This window comes from Heliconius melpomene, chromosome 17 (genome assembly GCF_056956725.1).
Source record: "Heliconius melpomene rosina isolate 202511_hmr_F chromosome 17, ASM5695672v1, whole genome shotgun sequence".
NCBI lineage: Eukaryota > Metazoa > Arthropoda > Insecta > Lepidoptera > Nymphalidae > Heliconius > Heliconius melpomene.
Window position 1 is genome coordinate 11,613,270 of NC_140405.1, and position 22,476 is coordinate 11,635,745.

General features: G+C 46.4%; 1 protein-coding gene across 3 annotated transcripts in view; it reads left to right on the forward strand.

Annotated features, from left to right (window-relative positions):
* Positions 1-22,476, forward strand: part of kug (FAT atypical cadherin kugelei) — a 35,143-nt gene that overhangs the window by 6,308 nt on the left and 6,359 nt on the right. Inside the window, exons 2-25 of one of the 3 annotated variants that reach the window (XM_085199847.1) lie at positions 4,412-4,479; positions 5,357-8,410; positions 8,493-8,772; positions 10,799-10,905; positions 11,020-11,580; positions 11,734-11,895; positions 12,340-12,544; positions 12,617-12,756; positions 12,902-13,152; positions 13,232-13,883; positions 13,964-14,065; positions 14,135-14,359; positions 14,558-15,082; positions 15,167-15,436; positions 15,547-15,679; positions 15,760-15,984; positions 16,076-16,099; positions 16,635-16,871; positions 16,950-17,162; positions 17,330-17,718; positions 17,988-18,444; positions 18,660-19,133; positions 19,499-20,038; positions 22,012-22,403. In XM_085199847.1, the coding sequence (XP_085055973.1) occupies positions 5,372-8,410; positions 8,493-8,772; positions 10,799-10,905; positions 11,020-11,580; positions 11,734-11,895; positions 12,340-12,544; positions 12,617-12,756; positions 12,902-13,152; positions 13,232-13,883; positions 13,964-14,065; positions 14,135-14,359; positions 14,558-15,082; positions 15,167-15,436; positions 15,547-15,679; positions 15,760-15,984; positions 16,076-16,099; positions 16,635-16,871; positions 16,950-17,162; positions 17,330-17,718; positions 17,988-18,444; positions 18,660-19,133; positions 19,499-20,038; positions 22,012-22,403 (9,603 nt within the window). In that variant the 5' untranslated portion in view covers positions 4,412-4,479; positions 5,357-5,371. Of the gene's footprint in view, positions 1-4,411; positions 4,480-5,338; positions 8,411-8,492; positions 8,773-10,798; positions 10,906-11,019; positions 11,581-11,733; positions 11,896-12,339; positions 12,545-12,616; positions 12,757-12,901; positions 13,153-13,231; positions 13,884-13,963; positions 14,066-14,134; positions 14,360-14,557; positions 15,083-15,166; positions 15,437-15,546; positions 15,680-15,759; positions 15,985-16,075; positions 16,100-16,634; positions 16,872-16,949; positions 17,163-17,329; positions 17,719-17,987; positions 18,445-18,659; positions 19,134-19,498; positions 20,039-22,011; positions 22,404-22,476 lie in introns of those variants that run through there. The other 2 variants (XM_085199849.1, XM_085199848.1) reach the window with 2 other exon arrangements.

Here is a 22,476-nt window from a genome sequence, read left to right on the forward strand (position 1 = left end):
TATAGAAATCAATGAATTCTCACAACAATCAGTATTCGGAGCAACAGATGTTTGTAGCGACATGCCAGCGCTGGGCAGACAAGTTGATCTTCAAGTGAACCCCCGTCCCACTTCCCTTGTACTGGCTGTCCCCCTCTAGTCCCCTCTGGCCCCCTCTGTCCCCTCCCCACGCCGCTCCCCTCGCATTCCACCGCGGCCCTGCGCGGGCGCCGCCTCGTGTCGTAAGCTCTCTAAGTTCTACCAACAAACAAACGTTACTCTCTTCTCGATCGTTCCTTATCTAGATTACCTGTCACTTGGAGCTTTTACCGAATAATTAATTAACTTATACCATTTATATAAACATAGTATGTTTAGTTAAGAAAATGTAAGGAAATATATATAGCCAAATATGGCGTCTACTATCACAAGTTTATATGCAAACAAACGCACGAGGTAATACTTTCTGCTTAATGAATGTGCGGAACTTTAGCGCTTTGTCCTCGTCACGTCGCGTAGACTAGCTCATTCAGTCTAGTTATTACTTATGAAATTACAATATCTAAAGTCTAAACATCCATTTGGATTTTTTTATTATTATTATTTTAATGCTAGTTGCATTATATAATATTTTAAGGATGAATTAAATATGAGGCCAGTCGTAGCGTAAGCACAAATGCCCTGATGATGTTAGGCAAAATGCGGCGTTTAAATCCGCCACTCTAACGCAATGGCTCCAGAATTCGGCGGAAAATGGGGAACGGAGTGTCTTTACACTAAGTTCCCTCTACCTATCTTACCCGTAACACTAAAAAAAATTTAGGGAATTACTTCCCTTCCCTTCCCTCAGTCAAGACGCGACTTCCTTCTTACCTGCCGGCCTCTACACAATATCTGTGAGATATCGAGAGACGTAACGGTCGCGGTCGCGGAGTTTATCTCGGCAACATGAATCAGTGGGCCACTTAGCGCATATCTCTATACGCGGTGCGAAGGTTAGGCCGATGACCGGCGCCCGCCGGCGGTCGCTGCTGACATCACTATTTAACTATTCTTTATTTTACCTTCTATAGTATACTATATCTACGTCAATATTCTATTATAAACTGTGTTATGATTATCTAAATCAAAGTTAGAGGCCAGTCGTGACGCAGGTGCGCGTGCGACTGTAAGCGTGAAAGGTTTTGGGTTCGATTCTCACTTGGGGGATAAATTATTTTGTATTAATATTTTTTTTACCTCGCTCTGGTAATGAGGCTAAAAGCGGCGAGTTCTGCCAACCCCCCAAACCCGGCTTTAATCGCCTAAACTTAGTTTTATATTATATCCAAAAGATAATGTAAAAAAAATACACAAATTATGTCCTTTCTAATATAATATAAATTATTTTACTTGTTAGGTCTATAAAATCGGTCTAGCTAGATCTAGTCGGCAATCTGTATAATCCAGGTATTCTATGCAATACCTGTATATATAGAATGCCTGTAAAAATCTGCGTGAAATGCAAGAAAGTAAACAAGTCGCAACACGTTTATTACCTGCCTGCGCACACGGCCTCCCTTTCCTTGATCTCGAGTAATACATAACGTTGTGTACACTCAAGAATTGCCTAAAGAATGCCTAAAGAATTTATCGGAATGTGGGGAACGATGTGTCTTAACAGTAGGTTCCCAGATTCCCTCTGCCTACATTCATCTGTACGACATATGGCGTGAAGCTAAAAAGATATATAAATTAATTTAACAAAATTTAGCACTTCTCCTCACTACTACTGAATACACTCTGTCTTATCTAAACATGTTTTTTTTCTAAGTAATCACTAAAAATCACATCAAATATGAGAACCTATTACTCGTATATATATTAGAACATTTTATAATTAAAGATTATTTAACAAATACATAAAATATAAATTTTCTGTTTAAATGTAATTTCTCGACGTTTAACTTCCAAGTATTTCAAAGTTTGTAATTTCGTAGAGCGCTCTAGGCAGTGCCCGACCGCCCGCCCACGCGGTGCGCGCTGTGCACTGTGGCGGCACTGAGGAATTTAACTTTTAAGTTTTAGTAGTTATGGTATATATAAGAACGCCGAGCGGCCAGCCCGGTGTCACAACGATGTGACCGTAAACGAGACGGTAGCGGGTTCGATTCCCAATCGGGAGAATTAATTATTACTTATTAATATATTAGTTTCTTCGCTCTGGAAACAAAGCAAAGCGCGACTTTGTGTTCCGTCACTCAACACGGAACGCCTTCAGAATTCGGTGGAAAATGGGAAACGGAGTGTTTTAACACTATATTCCCTCTAGCTACCCTGCTGTGAGCGGGATACAGCGTGAAGCTGATATATTTATAACTAAAACTTCCAATGTAGTTACTGCGCCTTAACATAATAAACAAAGAATAGAATCAAATATTTATTTATATAAAAAATAAAACAAAGGCAGTGTATATGTGGAACTAGGCTAGAAGCGTTCGGCGATCACTAAAACATCGGCGGCGCGATCTTTGAAGCGTAAACATGAACAATGCGTCGAGCACCCGAGCGGCGTGCGCGTGCGCATGACTCACACCGCGCGGTGACGTCACTCGACTTCCTAACAAAAACCGTTCAGGCAGGTTACTTACTGGCTATAAGTAACCAGTTAACAACTGTTTGTTATACTTAAAATTATATCGACTACGAAAGTAACAGAAAGCTCGAGAAGTTTTATCCCAATTCACTTTTAGGAGTTACTACTATTGAATAACCGCTCTAAAATAATGACAAAGCACGGCGTTAAGCTCAACACACAATATCTTTATAATTTGACAGTGCGTTGAGAACTCAGGAATGTCTTAAAACTAAATTCACTCTGTATGCGGGACACGGCGAGCAAGCTAAAAATATTGTCCAGTGGGTACTTATTGTAAAAAAAATACAGTCGAATTGATAACCAACCTCCTTCTTTTTGAAGTCGGTTAAAAATAAATTATTTGAACTAAAAAAATAATTAAATTTAGTTTCTGCTCTAATATTTTTACGATTGAACGTTAGCTTACTATAAAGCGAAGTTTCCCAGTTGCTTTTACTAAACGACAGTACTTATGAATAATCAAAGCTGGCTTCTCTAAGAGAGAGTAATAGATTAATATGTATGCACATAGTAGGCAGTTAGTTACCCGTGCAGCTGACGACTCTTACATAATACAACTCTAGGAATCTATATAATATTATCTATGGAATCTGGGAACCTAGTGTTAAAATACTCTATTCCCATTTCCCGCCGTATTCTAGAGGCACTGCGTGATGAATGAACGGACCTCAACGCCGCGCTTTTGCCTCCTTACCAGAGAAAGAAAATGAAATAAAAACATTAAATATCACATTTCCTTGAGTAAGAATCGAACCCACAATCCGTCGCGTTATTAGTGGCACGACTCAACTAAATGGCGCAAATACTTAACTAAACTAAAATAATTTTCGTAGAGGCAAAATTAAAACATTTTCAATATTTCAACACTATATTTATTGCTATATTTTGCTTGGTTATTTTTATTTAAAAGTTAAATAAACAGAAAACCATTACATTATTTATCAACATAAAAATAACATCTCTTCTAAGAAGAGTGCAGTTTACGACAGAAATCAACAAGACAGCCGACAGGTATAACAATAGCCTCGCTACCTGCCTTGCTCACTGCTCGTGGCTGCCCGCACTAACGTGCTCGCATTACAGTTAATCCCGCGAATATAAAGGTACCAGCTTTGAAAAAACTTCCTCTGCATACAATCTCAGACGAGAGTGCAGACAGGACGAGACGCGCTCTCATTGTTGGGACTACGCAATCGTATTCAATTTGCTCTTGAGTACTTATATTTTCATGTAGACGTATTTTGCATTCGTCTCAGTTTCGTCTTTGTCTAGTACGCTTAATGGTTGCCGTTGAATCAGTGTTAAGTCAGTTCAGCTTCACGCTATATCCCGCAAGTAGCAGGGTAGGCAGAGGGCATAATATTAAGACACTTCGCTCTCCACTTTTCGCCGAAATCTAGAGGCATTGGCCAAATATATGCTATTGTAATATTTGATTCAATAATAGATAGTTTGTATGAATTAAACATTCCGTGTTGAGTAGCGGAACTCAACGACCGGCATTTGTCTTGTTGTCAGAGCGAAGAAGAGTCTCGACGTCGTCGACTCTTTTACCCCAGCGCCACAACAGCCTCTCAACACGTAAAGCCTCGAAAAAATCGGTAACGGAGTGTCTTAACACTAAGTTTCCTACGTCTACCCTGAGTGAAACTGATTTAATTTTCAATATTTTTTTTATGAATCAGTAGTCATGTAGAATATTTACATTCACGCTAATTGACTTTAGTCAGTTACAAAATATAATAGTCTGTTTTAATACTGAGAACTATATGATTTTTTTGTTTGTTTGTTTAGAGTGAACGCGGGGAACAAGGTGCACTGCGCGAGCGCCCTCGACTACTCCTTCACGTCCTACACATGAGGTACACATTATAATTTTCGCATATTATATACATAATATATCTTTATACGTGTCGGTTAAATTTATATTTACATAAACTTGAAAAAACCTCAAAATATAAAACATCTCTTTACAGCTGAAGAAATTGCCATTCTGCTATTGAACAGATAAATAGCTAAAGTCCTCTAAATTATAGTTTTAATCTATATATATAAAAGGACTTGTCCTCACTGACTGAGGTAAGACGCACGCACAGCCGTAACCGCTGTGCGTAGAAACGTGGAATTTGGACAGATGTTTACTTTCGTAATCTGGACATACACTAAAAAGGGGTTTTGAAAAATTTTAACCCTAAAGGGATGAAACAGGGGTTCAAAGTTTGTATGGAAAAAAAATTAAATCGGCACTGATTTTTATAAAATTTGAAATTTAGATTTTTAAAAGTATTTAAGTGAACACGTGTTTCGTCGTTTTCTAGAATTCTCCCCCTAAGGGTGCAAATAAGGGGTTGAAAGTTTGTATGGAAAAATTCTTAAATCGCCACCGATTTTTATAAAATTCGATATTTAGACTCTTAAAAATATTTAATTGAACATGTGTTTCATGGTTTTCTAGAATTCACCGCCGAAGGGTGCAAATAAGGGGATAAAAGTTTGTATGGAAAAATCTTAAAATCGCCACCGATTTTTATAAAATTTGAAATTTAGACTCTTAAAAATATTTCATTGAACACATGTTTCATGGGTTATTAGAATTCCCCCTAAATACGCAAGCGAAGCTGCGCGCGTCCGCTAGTAATTAATAAGTCTCAAAATACTACAAATATATATATTTATGATCAATTACTATTTTTTGTTAAGTTTCATAATAACTTTATATAGTAAATACTTATCTTGCAGAAGACAAGAGTGGCGATGGAAAGCGCGCGCGCGCTGCTGGTGCTGGCAGTGCTGTGCGGCGTGCGCGGCGCTGGGCCCGGGCCGCCTGCCTCGGCCCAGGCGGGACTGCAGTTCGAACATACACTCTACAACGTGAGCATACCTGAAAACAGCCCGCCTCGAAGCTACGCCGTGCAGCCGCCTGCTGCCGACCCTCTGGGCCTACGATTACCGGCGCCCGACACACGCATCCGTTACCGGATCAAACATGGCGATCGAGACAAATTTTTTAAAGCAGAAGAACGTGTAATTGGTGATTTTTGTTTCCTTTCTATAAGAACACGCACCGGCCATTCCGATGTTCTCAATAGAGAAAGAAAGGATAACTATAGACTAGAAATTAAAGCGACGGCACAGCTTCCAAACGGACGTCAACTTGAGGCTGATACAGTAGTAGCTGTAGAGATCACGGATGAGAACGATCTTAGCCCACTATTTTATCCAACTGAATACGAAGCAGTGGTGCCAGAAGATGCACCATTACATTCAAGTATCGTTCGTGTGTCAGCCGAGGATGCTGATATTGGTATAAATGGAGAAATCTACTACAGTTTGGCGGAAACGACCGATCGTTTTGCGGTACATCCTACTAGCGGAGTAGTCACAGTCACTCGTGCCTTATCAATAGCCGAGAGCTCTCGCTATGTTATTACTATATTGGCACATGATCGTGCTTCCCTGATTTCTAAAGGTGAAAGTGCACCAGCAGCTCGTGCCTCCGTAGTAGTCCGGGTAATTCAAGCAAACCTTCATGCTCCTGAGCTAAGAGTTAGACATTTACCTGAATTGATTGAGAACTCTACGGCAGAAATATATGCAATTGTTGAAGTTACAGATCGTGACTCAGGGGAAAATGGACACATTATTGGACTCGAAGTTGTTGATGGCGATCCTGATGGTCATTTTCGTGTAAGAAACTCAGTCCAATCAGGAGAGTATGATATAGTAGTACACGCTCTTCTTGACCGAGAAAGCGCACCGCACGGGTACAACCTTACATTACGTGCCATGGATGCAGGAAAACCTCCTCGTTCTTCCTATTTAACATTACCAGTTATGTTGACGGATACTAATGATAATACTCCAATATTTAGCCGTGAAATTTATGAAGCAAGTATTTCTGAAACTGCACCACCAAACACTCCAGTAATACGTCTTAAAGTGAGTGATCGGGATGAGGGAAAGAATGCCAGAGTGTACATTGAAATAGTGGGTGGTAATGAAGGGGGAGAATTTATAGTTAATCCAGACACCGGAGTCCTTTACACTGCAGTGGCGTTGAACGCTGAAGAAAAGTCTTTATATACACTTACAGTATCTGCTATTGACCAGGGTAATGCGGGAACACGTAAACAATCCTCTGCAAAGGTAAAAATCGCTATAGTTGATGCTAATGATAATGATCCTGTATTTGAAAGAGAACAAATAGATGTAACATTGCCTGAAAACGGCCCAACTGGAGCAGTTGTAGCTCGAGTAGTAGCCCGTGATGCAGACTCCGGAGAGAACGCATATATATCATATAGTATTGCTAACCTACAGCCAGTTCCTTTTGATGTAGATCATTTTTCAGGAGCCGTGAGAACTACACGGCTGCTTGATTATGAAAGTATGCGTAGAGAATATGTATTACAAATACGTGCTAGTGATTGGGGGATCCCTTATCGACGTCAAGCAGAAATGCGACTTACTGTAAGACTTGAAGATGTTAATGATAATCGACCACAATTCGAACGTGTTGATTGCGTTGGGTACTTATCACGACGATTAATCATCGGATCGGAAATTGTTACACTCTCAGCTATTGATTTTGATGCTGGGGATGTAGTTTCATATCGTATAATAGGTGGAAATGAAGATAATTGCTTTTCTTTAGACTCTAGCACTGGTGTACTTGTGTTATCATGTGATCTTGGTGACGTACGGACAGAAACACGTGTTTTAAATGTTACAGCGACTGATGGTACACATTTTGCTGATGCTGCTTCGTTAACTTTACATCTTGTGAGCAGCACGGGCAGTGGTGGGGAATCAAATTCTTTAGAATGTCGGGATACTGCCATTGCTCGACGACTAACAGAGTTATTAGCTGCCGCAGAGCGAAGTAACGCTCCTATTGATTTTGCAGAGGATTTTCCTCTTGCGCCATCACGCTATGGTGAAAATCTGCACTATCCAGAGTTTGTAGATTTTCCTGTGGAAGTGAAAGTCAATGAGTCTGTAGCCTTAGGCACATCTTTAGTCCGTCTTCGTGCTCGAGATCGAGACCTCGGGTATAATGGCTTACTAGTATATGCAATTTCTGGTGGAGATGCCGATTCCGCTTTTCGGATCGATCCAGACACTGGAGAGCTTAAAGTAATTGGCTACTTAGATAGGGAACGAGAAAATGAATATTATTTAAATGTAACAGTTTACGATCTCGGGCACCCACAACGCTCAGCGTCGCGGCTTTTGCCAATTACAGTTCTTGATGTGAACGATAATGCACCGCAATTTGAAAAGACATTAGCAAGCTTTAGAGTAACAGAAAATGCAATTAACGGGACTGCGATTTTTCAAGCAAATGCAACTGACCGTGACAGCGGTGAATACGGTCATATCGTCTACAGTCTCACTGGTGGAGGAGAAGGAGAGTTTTGTATAGACAAGAATTCTGGACTTGTATCAGTTTGTGCACCACTTGATCGTGAGCGTCGTGCACTTTACGAGCTCACAGTGCGTGCTACAGACGGCGGAGGACTAAGGACCGAAGCTTTAGTGCGTGTCGCAGTAGATGATGTAAACGATAATGCACCACGATTCGCATTACCAGCGTACAGCGCTCGCATCCGTGAAGACGTACCTCTTGGTACCCTAGTTGCCGTACTCGAAGCTTTCGATCCAGATTTAGGTACAGGTGGCATAGTAACTTATTCACTACCAGATCAATCAAATGATGATATTGTTTTTACTGTAGATAGTACTTCAGGAACTCTACGGACTGCTAAGCGACTGGATTTTGAGGAGAGACAGGTAATTATTTTACTTAAAATTCATTCAACATGTTTATAATATTTAATATGATGTCTATAGCAACTTTCTGCAATCTCTTTAGGTGTATGGTGTAACAGTGCGCGCCACTGATGGAGGCCAGCCGGCGCTCTTTGCCGAGGCGACGCTCATAGTAGAAGTAGTGGATGTGGATGAGAACGCGTACACGCCTGTATTCGCGGAGCGCCAGGCATTCGCCGCCGCAGTACTGGAGGACGCGGCGCCCGGCACAGTCGTGCTGACGGCCGCCGCCACCGATGCAGACCCGCCCGGACGCGACTCTCGACTTGCTTACTACATCGTTGCTGGTTCAGGCTTGGCTTTCTTCTCCATAGATGATACAGGTACGTTGTACGTTGTACGTATACATGGCGTAACGGATGTTTCGGTGTCCTTTTTAATACAAATATCTGCGGATACGAAAACGAAAATTTCTTAAGAATGCAAATTCTATCCTATCCTATATCCTATAAAACAAAGTCGCTTTTCGTGTCTGTCTGTTGTTTCTAACTCTTCTTCTTCTAAACCACCCAACGAATTTTGATGCGGTTTTCACCATTAGGTCGAGTATTTTTCGTAGAAGGTTTATATATAGTTTATTATTTGTACATTCTTATGTAAATTAACATAAATACGATAAATATGTATAAAGTCCTACCCGTTGAGACACTTTCGCGCATGCGCTGCTTTAATGGTAAGTACTACATGAAAATAATGTACTGAAGTATTGTTCCTCTTAATAAGATCTTTAAAAAAGTCCACGACGGCATATTCGTATCTTTTAAGAATAACGTGTTGTGATCATTTTTCTGTCTAAAAATAATAATTTCAATATATTTTTTATTGTGAGTCATATTTTTCCATAAAAGTATTAATCCTTATCCTTTAAAATACTTTATTAATTTTCTACGTTAAACGAAGATAAAATTTGCTTTTTACACTATTTCGAAATTGCGAATAGTTTTACAGAAAACGCATTTAATTGTTGACACATCCCACCGTTCACACATCAGCTGTATGTTACTCAAGTTTCACTTATCCCTTACTCTCAATATATAAATAAGTATATTAGTTACGTTGGCCATTTAATATAGATCAAAACTGTCTTTGACTGTTTTTCATTTTAATAAGTACTTTAGAAGTTGTTACAATATCAAAAAATCCTTGCTGAGAAACGGCTCGCCACTCGCCATGCATGCACGCATCGGTGGTTCAGTGGTAGAATGCTCGCCTGCCACGCGGGCGGCCCGGGTTCGATTCCCGGCCGATCATTCTATTTAATTTTCCTCACAGGCAGCCACGTAGTGCTTGCTTTTCATCAGGGACAGAATACCCTCTTCAGCATTAACCACAAGCTCGAAAAAAAACCCGCCTGCCTTTATAGCAACGAAGATTTAGATGCGTTTGCACGTATTGGATAATTGGAGTTGAATGTATTATTTCAGCGCGATATATTTGGTTTCATATTTTTTGTAGTAGTTATTAGTAGGTAGGTTTTTGTTTATAATTTCCTCCGTTTAAAAATAGTCATTTAACTATCTAAAAATAGTCATTTAAATATATTTTAATAAGTACTTGAAAAGATTAGTAGCACAAATTTAAAATTACGGTACCTACTAAAAAATCCTTGCTGTGTAAAACAATTGGAAAATCCTTATTGAAACTACGAAAATGCGGGTTGCATTAGGGTTTAATTAATTTTCACATTATCTTAAGTGCTTTGCAAACATACATTATATGAATCCAGTAGTAAAAGCGGGCGAAGCCGCAAGAGGGTCGCTAGTATTTTATAAAAAAATATAAACATTTTATTTTCATTGAATTAATTTAAATAATTAAATTTTTTTATATGTATTGTTAGAAATCGGAAGCGGTTATTATATTTTATGCAAAATCGTTTTAAAACGAAATTCAATTCAATCTAAATTCAGAAATACTCTCTCACGTTACGTATTCAATTTAGACACATTTAAAAATATTATCACGTTATCCAGATTATAATGTCAAGGCATCAGGTTCATATTACGAAAATATTGTATTATTGAAAAATACTAATACGATATGAGGCGGTTGGTTTATGGCATGTAAGTGATAAATACTGTCATAAAATAGAGGCCTACCAGTCAAAATAGCTAGATTTTTAGGGAAAAAGGTTAAATTGTTTTGTCGACCTTCCTTCAAAAATACTTTTTAAAACAATAAAAATTCATTATATAATCTGCTGAAGTAAAACATATCGCTGAACTCATGTGGAACTATCAGTACTTGTGGGTACTATTGCCACCTGAGATATATCCTATATATATGAACATAATTATTATATTCCTTATGTTAAATTAATTGAATAATATGTGCTTTGTTTACTAACAGGTGTAATACGAACACAGACACCTCTAGACCGCGAGACGACTCCGCATTACTGGCTCACGGTGTGTGCACAAGACCACGGATTGGTTCCACGCCATGCCTGCGTACAGGTACCCTACTAAAGTGGTTGTTATTCAAATATTATTTTAATTAAAAAATGCATTTATCATGTATTAAACATCAAGCGCTACCTGTCTAAACTATAAACCGGAAAATTGAAACAGGTATACATCGAAGTAGAAGACGTAAATGATATGGCACCGTGGCCGGAGCAGGCGGAATATGCGGCGGCGGTGCCGGAGCACTGCGCCGCCGGCACGCCTGTGGCGCGCGTACGGGCTGTTGACGCCGACGCCGCGCCTGCACCCCCGCATCTTCGCTACTCCATCGTGGCCGGCAACCCCGACGGACTGTTCTCCATCGATGAGGACACCGGCGCTGTCACCACCACTGGCCGTGCGCTGGACCGCGAAGCGGCGGCCACGCACGCGCTCGAGGTGTCGGTGTGGGACGGTGCACTGGCTGGCGCAGCGCGCGTGCGTGTCACACTGCTGGACCTGAACGACCACGCGCCCGTCTTTACGCAGCGCTTCTACGATGTGCATGCGCCGCCCGTGGTCTCTGCGGGGGACGCGCAGGCTGATGAGGCCGCGCTCGCCGCTGACGAGAGCAGCGCGGAGGCGGAGAGCGAGGCGGAGGCGGAGGACGACGAGGAGGGCTCCGGCACGCGCCTCGCCTGGGACGTGTGGGACGAGCCCGAGCCCGACGGCACCTATATTACAACAGTAAGTTTTACGTCGTAATTTTTTTATAACTTTACACCGTATCACACATATGTATGCAGAGGGAACCTAGTACTAAGACACTCTGTTCCCCACTTACCTTCAAATTTTCGTGACTCGTGTTGAAATGACTGTCGAATGATTACCAACTTGCAGGTGATAGCTCTGGACAGCGACGCAGCTGAGAACGGCACGGTGCGGTACAGCTCGAGAGCCCGCGGCGCCGCGCGCGGTCTGCTGCGAGTGCACGCCCGCTCCGGCCGCCTATATGCCGCGCCTCGCCTCTCGCTCGCGCCGCGTCTCTCTTACGACCTCACCGTGAGTTGTACAGTGTACTAAGTAAGCTTACCGCCCAAACGAAAATATTTTTTCAATTGTAATTTTTTATTCCTGCAAATTTCCCACTACGAAAATATTTTTTCAATTGTAGTTTTTTATTCCTGCAAATTTCCCACTACATCTTAAAATTCTTAAGACAACTTACATTTTGCTAAGAGAAACACATTAAAATTTACTCATATTGAAGAATTTGAATAAATCAGAGCGTCATCTATATAATTATGTACTTATATTTTTCTTTTAAAAAAACGTCGTAAACCTCCTTTTGAGTGACGTTTAAAAATAATTCATCATTGTAATTGTTCCGGTTGCAATGGAGAAATAAACCGAACCCCACACATTTTGTGATCAATAATGTCTAAAAGAATCTTAACATTGTTGGCCTAAAGTTAAAACGAATTAGTAAGACTATAGAAGTCGTAGGTGCGAGCGTGCGACGGCGGTCCCAAGCCGCGCTGCGCGGTTGCTCGCGCGCGGTTGCGCGTGGCGGAGGCGGGCGGAGCGGGGCGACCACGCGTACGCGCCGTGCCGCCACTCCAGGCCGCCGAGCTGGACGCGCCCGGCTTCCTGCTGGCGCTGCTGCAGGCCACCGACCCCGACGGCGACACGCTCTATTACGACATCGTAGGCAAGTTTAAACTTCTTTACACTAACTTAACACTTACTTAAAGTAGCTAATGTAAAATATATTCTCAATCAGATGGCGATCCCCGACATCAGTTCTATGTGGGGCGCGAGGACGGCAGCCTGGTGCTAGCACGACGATTGCTCTGGGAAGAGCAGGCACAGTACTCACTCAATATCTCTGTCACCGACGGTCTTAACACAGTCTATACCCTAGTATGTAATCTTGGTTTGCCGCTTTTAGGCATAAATATTGCAACATTCTAAAAAACTTCCTTAATTTTTTTAAGAATGCTTAAAAAAGTTAAGGAAGTTTTTTAATAAATTTTATTAAAAAACATATATTTTACCCTCTCTGCAGGTAAATATTACAGTGATCAATGATGCCAACGAGGGCGGTGTCTCCTTCACGCGCCGCGAGTACGTCGTGGAGGTGTCGGAGGCGGCGCGGGCGGGCGACGCGCTCGTGACGCTGCACGCGACCGCCGGCGACGCCGTGCCCGCGCCGCGTCTGCTGTACGGGCTGGCGGCGGCGCGCGCGCCTCGTGACCTGGCGCTGTTCCGCCTGCACGAGCTCACAGGCGTACTCGAGCTTGCACGCCCACTCGACAGGTACGTGCCGCTAGGTCTCTCGTTTTGCGTCTCGCGTCCTCTCGATTTATATATCGTAATAAGTGTTCTGATCACACAGAGAAATGGCCGCCATCCACGAGCTAACGGTGTGGGCGCGCGACCAGGCACCGCGCGCCTCTGTGGCGTACGCGCGCGTTACCGTGCGCGTGCATGACGCAGACGAGCACGCACCAGAGTGGGGGCGACGCTTGTGGGAGGCGCGACTAGCGCGTGGCGCAGCGCCGGGCGCATTAGTAGCGCCACTGCGCGCGGCCGACAGAGACGCTGGTGACAGCGCGCGCGTGCAGTACACGCTGGCAGGTGGCGACGCGGCGGGGCTCTTCACGGTGGACGCACTGGGTGACGTGCGGCTAGCACGCGCGCTGCCGGCCACAGGCCCGCGTGACTACACACTGCACGTGCGCGCCGCCAACCCGCCACCGAGCGCGCGTGCCTCAACGCTGCCGCTGCACGTGTTGGTAGTGGAGCCTGACGACGCACCGCCGAAATTCATCGAGGAGGAGATGGTGTGCGAGGTGTACGAGAACGAACCAGCGGGTACGGTGTTGGCAGCGCTGGAGGCGCGCAGCGCGTCGGCAGTGTGGTACTCGCTGGAAGGCGGCTCCGGACTGTTTGCGCTCAACCCCGCGGCCGGAGTACTGTCGCTTGCGGCGCCGCTCGACTACGAAGCCAGTGACTTTCATAACGTCACGGTCACTGCGCTCAACATGGTGCTTATCGATTGTCCTAGTTTTATTACTTGAAAAAATAATGAACTGAAACTTTTTTTCACGATTTTTTTTCTTTACAGGGTGGCGGCAGCGCCCGTGCGCGTATATCTATACACGTTTTAGACCGCAACGAGTTTCCGCCTGTCTTACTTCGTCGAGAGTATCGCGGACGCATATCAGAGGTCGGTAAAGAATCTATTGTGGGCATATAGTGGCGTTATTGATATTTTGACTTTTTCGTCGCTCCACAGGCGGCGCTGGCGGGCGCTCTGGTGCTGGACGCGGAGGGTGAGGCTGGTGCTCCACTTGTGCTGGAGGTGGCGGATGGGGACTCGCCAGCCAACGCGCAGCGCGCCTTCGATGTGCTGGAGCCGGCCGCGGCCGCGCTGTTCCGCGTCGACGCTACCACCGGCGCGCTGCAGCTCGCCGCGGCGCTCGACTATGAGCTCGCTACCTTACACCACTTCACCGTTAAGGTACTTACACCGCATAGGCAGAGAGAACTTAGTGTTAAGACACTCTCCCCTGTTCCCTACTTTCCGCCGATTTTTTCGAGGCATTGCGTGTTGAGTAATTTCACCGCGAAGGCTGCTAAGGCTAATCATTTTATTTCAAACTTTAAAAATCATATTATTTTTTATTTCGTATTACTAAAATGTGCAAACGTGTAACAGGTGGTGGATATGGGAAATCCGAAGTTGCCGTCCGACAGTGTAGCGAAAGTGACCGTAGAAGTGATCAACGTGAACGACTGCCCACCGATATTCGAACACGCGTCGTACGAGGCCACTGTGCTGATGCCCACCGCCGCCGACGTCAGCGTGCTGACGCTGCACGCGACCGACGCTGACTCGCGCGACGACTTCGCCCTCAAGTATGACGTGATGGAGGGAGACGCGCGCGGCGCCTTTGCGCTGTCGGCACGAGGGGAACTGCGCGTGGCGCGTCCCGATGCACTCGGCACCTCGCACCGCCTGCGCGTGCGCGTGTCTGATGGCCTGTACTCTGGCACGGCGCGCGTCGAGGTGCACGTACGGGAACCCGACAACTCTGGTCTTGCCTTCCAGAAAGCGGACTACTACGGGTCGGTCGTCGAAAATTCTACCAAACCTGCCACGGTCGCCGTTCTCAACGTCCTCGGGGCGGCACTGAATGAACACATTGAATTTCGAATTTTAAATCCTGTAGAAGGATTCGAGGTGCGAACGATTTGATTTGTATTATACAATGAAAATAGTAGTATGTAATAAACAAGTTCTATAAAAAACATAAAACGTTTACAGGTCGGAAAGACATCAGGCGCAGTGCGCAGTACGGGCCTCGCTCTGGACCGCGAGATGCGCGATTCCTACACACTCCTGCTGCAGGCGAGCAGCGCAGGTGGGGCGCGTGTCGCACACGCGCGCCTGCACGTGACGGTGACGGATGTGAACGACAACTGCCCCGTGTTCACGGAGCGCCCCTACGTGGCGGCGGTGATGGCCGGCGCGGAACCCGGCACGCCCGTGCTACGCGTACATGCTGTCGACCTAGATGCGAACGACAATGGAGAGGTCCGACTAGCCATTTATTTTAAACCTAGTTTAATAAAGTAAATAAAATAACAGTAAAGATGACATCGCTATGACAAATGTTCTAATATTGAAATAATATTATTTATCAGGTTCGATACGAGATGAAGCGGGGCCACGGTGAGCTATTCCGGGTGGATCGTCGAACCGGGCAAATCTCACTGAAGCAGACGGTCGATGCCCACAATCAGCTGTACAACTTAGTGATAGCGGCATTCGACGGCGGTGAGAATACGCTCGTAACTGATATGCCTTTTGGTCGGCTGAGACGAGGACGGTGCTAACTGAGCGCGTGCTGTCCGCAGGCACACCGGCGTGCGGCGCAGAGGCGTCGGTGGCGGTGCGCGTGTGGGGCGGTGGCGCGGCGCCGGCGTGGCGCTCGGCACACGAGGCGCGCGCTGTACGGGAGGATGCGGCGCCGGGCTCCGCTCTGGGCGCGCCGCTGCAGGCGCACTCGCCGCTCGGCCGGCAGCTCATCTACACCCTGCAAGACGGCCCTGCGGACCTGTTTGAGATACACTTCGACACAGGTGAGTCCCACTCACCCTTCCCTCCCTCTCCCCGTCCCTCTCGCGACGCCTTCAATGCCGTCCGTACTAACATATTGATTTTGTCCCGCAGCACCCGACAGAGGGAGCGGTCCGTGTAAGTATGCGAGTGGGATTTTATCGAATTCATAGAATTTTATGTATGCTTGGCGCACAAGTGCCGGAGGACATTCTAACGTTACAGACCAGTTAACTCCGAATGTATCCGTTAAGCACACATTTTCATGCCTTTTCAAAGAATATCAATAAGATGTTATGATGCATGTTGTATACCTCAGCCACGTTGTCACTAAGTTATAGATATGACATTTTATTACAAGTAGGTATACTTGCTGATATCCACTATTTTGTACGCCGATTTATATTTTTGTATCGCTTTATCGTAACATTAGACTCGTCAGCTTGTGTCACTAACACTGGGCTCGTTTCGTTGTCGTATACGCACTCGCTGTATATTTGGCATCACTCATTGTCGTTTCCTCATAGCTTCTTGTCACCGAACCCGCTGTGCACAATCAGTTAACCGAACGAAACGACGCGAGCAAATAATTGAACAATTCCTGACGATATGTCAGCGGAGAGTGGCGCGCGACGTCTCGTTCGGTTGCGACGTGACGTGTAATGTGGCGCAGGCTCGCTGGTGGCGCGCGCGGCGCTGGACCACGAGGCGGCGCGCGAGCACGCGCTGACGGTGCGCGCCACGGACGGCGTGACGGGCGCCTACGCCGACCTCGCGCTCACGCTAACCGTGCTCGACGTCAACGACTGCGCGCCCGAGTTCGAGCGCGACGAGTACCGCGCCAACGTGTCGGAGGCCGCCGTCGTCGGGGACGTCGTGCTGCAGGTCCACGCCAGCGACGCCGACAGCGGTCAGTATCAACATGATGTGTGTCCATTTGCGATCATTTGATTATAACTAATTAAATGATCGCAATACTGAATTTCAGGGGCTAACGGCGAAGTGTCGTACTCACTGTCGCAGTGGGGCCCGGCGGGGACGGTGGAGGAGGAGCCTGTGTTCGCGGTGGACGCATCGTCGGGCGCAGTGCGAGTGACGGCGGCGCTGGACCGCGAGCGCTGCGCCGAGCACCACCTGCTGCTGACGGCGCGCGACGCCGGACGCCCGCAGCTCCTCACTACTGCACACCTCTTTATAACCGGTAATTGACAAAGTTCTTACATGCTGATTGTTTTATAACATAATTTAATAATACCTATTATGTAAAACATGAACGGAATATCTATATACCATTATACATACTATGTACTTACTTTCATGGCTATCTTGCTATAAAGATTATTAACCGCCTCGATCTCACCGTCGCAGTGGAAGACGTGAACGACAACGCGCCGGTGCTGGAGCGAGGCGTGGTGGCGGCGCTGGTGTCGGAGGAGGCGGCGCGCGGCACGGCGTTGGCGCGCGTGGCGGCGTGGGACGCGGACGCGCGCGACTCTGATTCGCTGCGCTACGCACTGGCGGGCGGCGGCGAGCGCGCGCTGGCCGTGCACGCGCGCTCCGGCGTGCTGTCGCTGCTGGACGCGCGCGCCGCCGCCGCGCACTCCCTCAACGTGTCCGTGTCAGACGGCGCGCACGTCGCCTTCGCGCGTGTCAAGCTGTCACTGGCGCCCGCCAACCGCGCGCCGCCGCACTTCCCGCACGTCGTGCACGAGGCGCGCGCGCTCGAGAACCAGCCGCCGCCGCTACTTCTCACCACGGTCAGTACTTCCACTATAACAACCTGATATAATCGTTCCCGTTTTAAAATCTTGCCTTGCCTTAAAGCCTTGAACTTAACTGAAAGTCACGAAACTTAAAGTTAGTGTGATACAATATAACGCCGAATTCATATTAATATAATAGTGACTATACATGCGCAAGTTTGACTCGTGCCTGATTTCACAATAAACTGTTTGTTGTATTATACTATAGTGTGTCAAGTTTGTAACGACGTCATTTTAATAATGTGAGGCATCCGTTATTACAGGTAAAGGCGTACGACGACGATGCGGGGGAATACGGCACCATCACATACTCGATCCCATCCGCAAAACTGCGCGAGACGTTTGCCATCGACCCGCACAGTGGCGCGCTGACAGCGCGCGTGGCGCTGGACCGCGAGGCGCGCGCTGAGTGGGAGGTGCCGGTGACGGCCAGCGACGGCGGCGGGCTGCTGCGCCACACGGCCGTGCGCGTGCGCGTGGCTGACCTCAACGACAACGCGCCCGTCTTCCCGCTGCGCGAGTACCGCGCCGCCGTACGTGCCGACCGCGCGCTGCACGCGCCCTTCCTCACGCTGACCGCTTCCGATGCCGACGCCGGCGACAACGCGCGCCTCTCCTACTCCATCTACGAGGGCGAGCTGCGCTCCGACGCCGCCGGCCTCTTTGAAGTCGACCCACTCACCGGCGCGCTCGCCTTTGCACGCAATGCCTCTGCTTTCGGTGAGTCGACCAAATCTGACTGAATGTGACTGTCTGTTGAGCTTCTTGCCGGCTCTTCTCAGCAGAACTGCCTTCCAAACCGGTGGTAGCTTTTTGCTTATATGTTCATTCGACGATACAAAAGTGCTTGTAATAGTCTATTATATTTTGAATTTGACTATAACGAGAAATTACTTTAAAGTAAGTGCGCTTACCTTATTTGTGTGTGCGTGTAGCATCGCGCACTGTGCAGGTGTGGGTGCGCGCGCGCGACGGTGGCGGCCTGGCGGGTGAGGCGGGCGTGGCAGTGCACGTGCTGGGCGCGGGCGAGCGCGCGCCGCGCCTGGCGCCGCCGCCCCCCGACCTGTTCCTTCCCGAGGACGCGGCGCCGGGCACGCTGGTGGCGGAGCTGCGCGCGGTCGAGGGCGCGCTACCAGCTCTGCGTCTAGCGCCCGCCGCGCACGCGCGTGACCTATTCGCGCTGGACGCCGAAGGCCGCCTCGTGCTGGCCGCGCCGTTGGACCGCGAGACCGCGGCGGAGCACGTGATCGGCATCATCGCAGAGGGCGCCGGCAGCTTGGCGCCCGCCACCATGGTGGTGACGCGCCTGCACGTGCTGGACGTCAACGAGCACGCGCCCGTCTTTCACTCGCAGCCCTACGTCGTGCAACTCGCTGAGAACACGCCGCCGCACTCCAGCGTGCTACAATGTAAGACTCTCTTATTTATAAATCGTTTTTACTTGCCTCGTAAACTACTTATTTGTATATATATTGTAATAGTACCATCACTTAAACGCTATCCTATCTAAATGAATCTTAACAAAATCATGACTACAAACAGTACGGTCAACAAGGTGCGGTTGTGAAGTTAGGTCTTCTGAACTTTTGCGCATTATTGTTGTTGTCAGGTGTTCAGCGTCATTACAAAAATAGCTGTGTTTTGTTTTAACATTTAAATATTGTTATTTGCCAAAAATATTAAACTAGCACGAAACAGAATAATTTTAAAAATATTTTTAATTATTCTCACATCTGTTAATCTTGTAATAATGTATAATAAACATTTGGTTCAGTGATGGCAGACGACCCGGACTCGGGTTCTAACGGCGAGGTACGGTTCTCGCTGGCGGGGGCGGAGGAGGGCGAGGAGGTGCCCTTCGCCGTGGACGCGCACAGCGGCTGGGTGACAACGACGGCGGCGCTGGACCGCGAGACGCGCGCTGAATACCGGCTGGCGCTGCTCGCCGCGGACGCGGGCGCGCGTCGGCGATCAGCACGCGGCTCGCTCGTGGTGCGGCTCGTGGACTACAACGACTGTGCGCCGCGCTTCACGCGCGCGGCGTACGCGGCCGAGGTGCGCGAGGACGCGGCACCGGGCTCGGTGGTGGCGCGCCTGCAGGTGCGCGACGCGGACGTGGCCGGCGCACCGCTGGCCTACTTCGTGGCGGCGGGTGATGCGCGCGCGCGCTTCCAGGTGCGCGCGTCGGGCGAGCTGTACGTTGCGCGCGCCCTCGACCGCGAGCGCGAGCCCGCCTACTCGCTTTCCGTCGCCGCCACCGACGGCAAGTTCACCGCCTACACCTCCGTGCACATCGCCGTCATCGACGTCAACGGTTAGTGTTCCAAATATTGCTCTAAGCTTTATCGAAATTAATTTCCAGTAAAATAGTCAAGTACACATACAAGCACACAGACAATCATTGTTTTGGGTTCCATTACACTTATAAATACCCAGAGTAATATTTTTTTTATTTATCTTCAAAGTACAGACACCGATCAGTTACGAATTTATTATAAGTATAGATAACACGCCTCGGGAATGAAATTCTCGCTTCAGTTAATTACTATGATACCAAAGGTATATAATACTTGCGCCGGTTTTTCTTAGGTGAGGCAGTAACTGTTGTTTCTAACTCTTCTTCTTCTAAACCACCCAACAGATTTTGATGCGGTCTTCACCATTAAGTCGAGTGTTTTTCGTAGAAGGTTTATATATAGTTTATTATTTGTACATTCTTATGTAAATTAATATAAATACGATAAATGTGTATAAAGTCCTACCCGTTGAGACACTTTCGCGCATGCGCTGCTCTAATGGTAAGTACTACATGAAAAAAATTGTACTAGAGTATTGTTCCTCTTAATAAGATCTACAAAAAAGTCCGCGACGGCATATTCGTATCTTTTAAGAATAACGTGTAGTGGTAATTTTTCTGTCTAAAAATAATAATTTCAATATATTTTTTATTGTGAGGGATATTTTTCCATAATGGTATAAATCCTTATCCTTTAAAATACTTTATTAATTTTCTACGTTAAACGAAGATAAAATTTGCTTTTTACAATATTTCGAAATTGCGAATAGTTTTACAGAAAAACACATTTAATTGTTGACACATCCCGCCGTTGACACGTCGGCTGTATGTTACTCAAGTTTCACTTATCCCTTTACTCTCAGCATATAAATAAGTACATTAGTTACGTTGGCCATTTAATGTAGACCAAAACTGTCTTTTAGTGTTTTTCATTTTAATAAGTACTTCAGAAGTTGTTACAATATCAAAAAATCCTTGCTGCGAAACGGCTCGCCACTCGCCATGCGTCCGATGCGCCTGCCTGCCTTACACGCATCGGTGGTTCAGTGGTAGAATGCTCGCCTGCCACGCGGGCGGCCCGGGTTCGATTCCCGGCCGATGCATTCTATTTAATTTTCCTCACAGGCAGCCACGTAGTGCTTGCTTTTCATCAGAGACAGAATACCCTCTTCAGCATTAACCACAAGCTCGAAAAAAAAAACCCGCCTGTCTCTATAGCAACGAAGATTTAGATGCGTTTGCACGTATTGGATAATTGGACTTGAATGTATTATTTCAGCGCGATATATTTGGTTTCATATTTTTTATAGTAGTTATCAGTAGGTAGGTTTTTGTTTATAATTTCTTCCGTTTAAAAACAGTTATTTAACTATCTAAAAATAGTCATTTAAATATATTTTAATAAGTACTTGAAAAGATTAGTAGCACAGATTTAAAATTACGGTACCTACTAAAAAATCCTTGCTGTGTAAAACAATTGGAAAATCCTTATTGAAACTACGAAAATGCGGGTCGCATTAGGGTTTAATTAATTTTCACATTATATGAATAATCCAGTAGTAAAAGCGGGCGAAGCCGCAAGAGGGTCGCTAGTATAAATATATTTTAATAAGTACTTGAAAAGATTAGTAGCACAGATTTAAAATTACGGTACCTACTAAAAAATCCTTGCTGTGTAAAACAATTGGAAAATCCTTATTGAAACTACAAAAATGCGGGTTGCATTATCTTAAGTGCTTTGCAAACATACATTACATGAATAATCTAGTAGTTAAAGCGGGCGAAGCCGCAAGAGGGTCGCTAGTACTATAATAAAACAGTAAAAAAATGTCTGTACATTCAATATATTTGCGAAAAATAATTTAGTTAAAGCGATGTATAATTTTAAGATGGTTTATTTCTAGTGAGTAGAAAATGACAATGTACTATTTTCGGCATATTTGTACTTTTGCAGTCCTTTTATTTTAAACAATTTCATTGTATTCTCGCAGACAACCCCCCGTACTGCTTACGCCACCGATACCGCGTGCGCCTCGTAGAGGACGCGGCGCGCGGTACGCGGTTGCTGACGCTGCAGACGCGCGACGCCGACGAGCCCCGCAACGCGCGCTTGCGGTACTTCCTGTCGGGCGAACACGCGGAGCACTTTGCCGTGGACCGCGAGTCGGGTGCCGTGAGCGTGGCGGCGGCGCTGGACCGCGAGGCGCGCGCGCAATACCGCCTGCGCGTCCACGCGCAGGACCGCGAGCGCGCCGAATGGGAGTGCAGCTCCGAGCTGGAGGTGGCGCTCGATGACGTCAACGACAACGCGCCGCGCTTCTCCGCGCCACTCTACAGCGTCACACTGCCAGAGGACGCCGAGCTGGGCACGCTCGTCGCTAAGGTTGAATTTCTTTTTTTTTATTATTTCTACATGTTGACTAAAATGTACTCATTTCATGTGACAAAACCTTTAT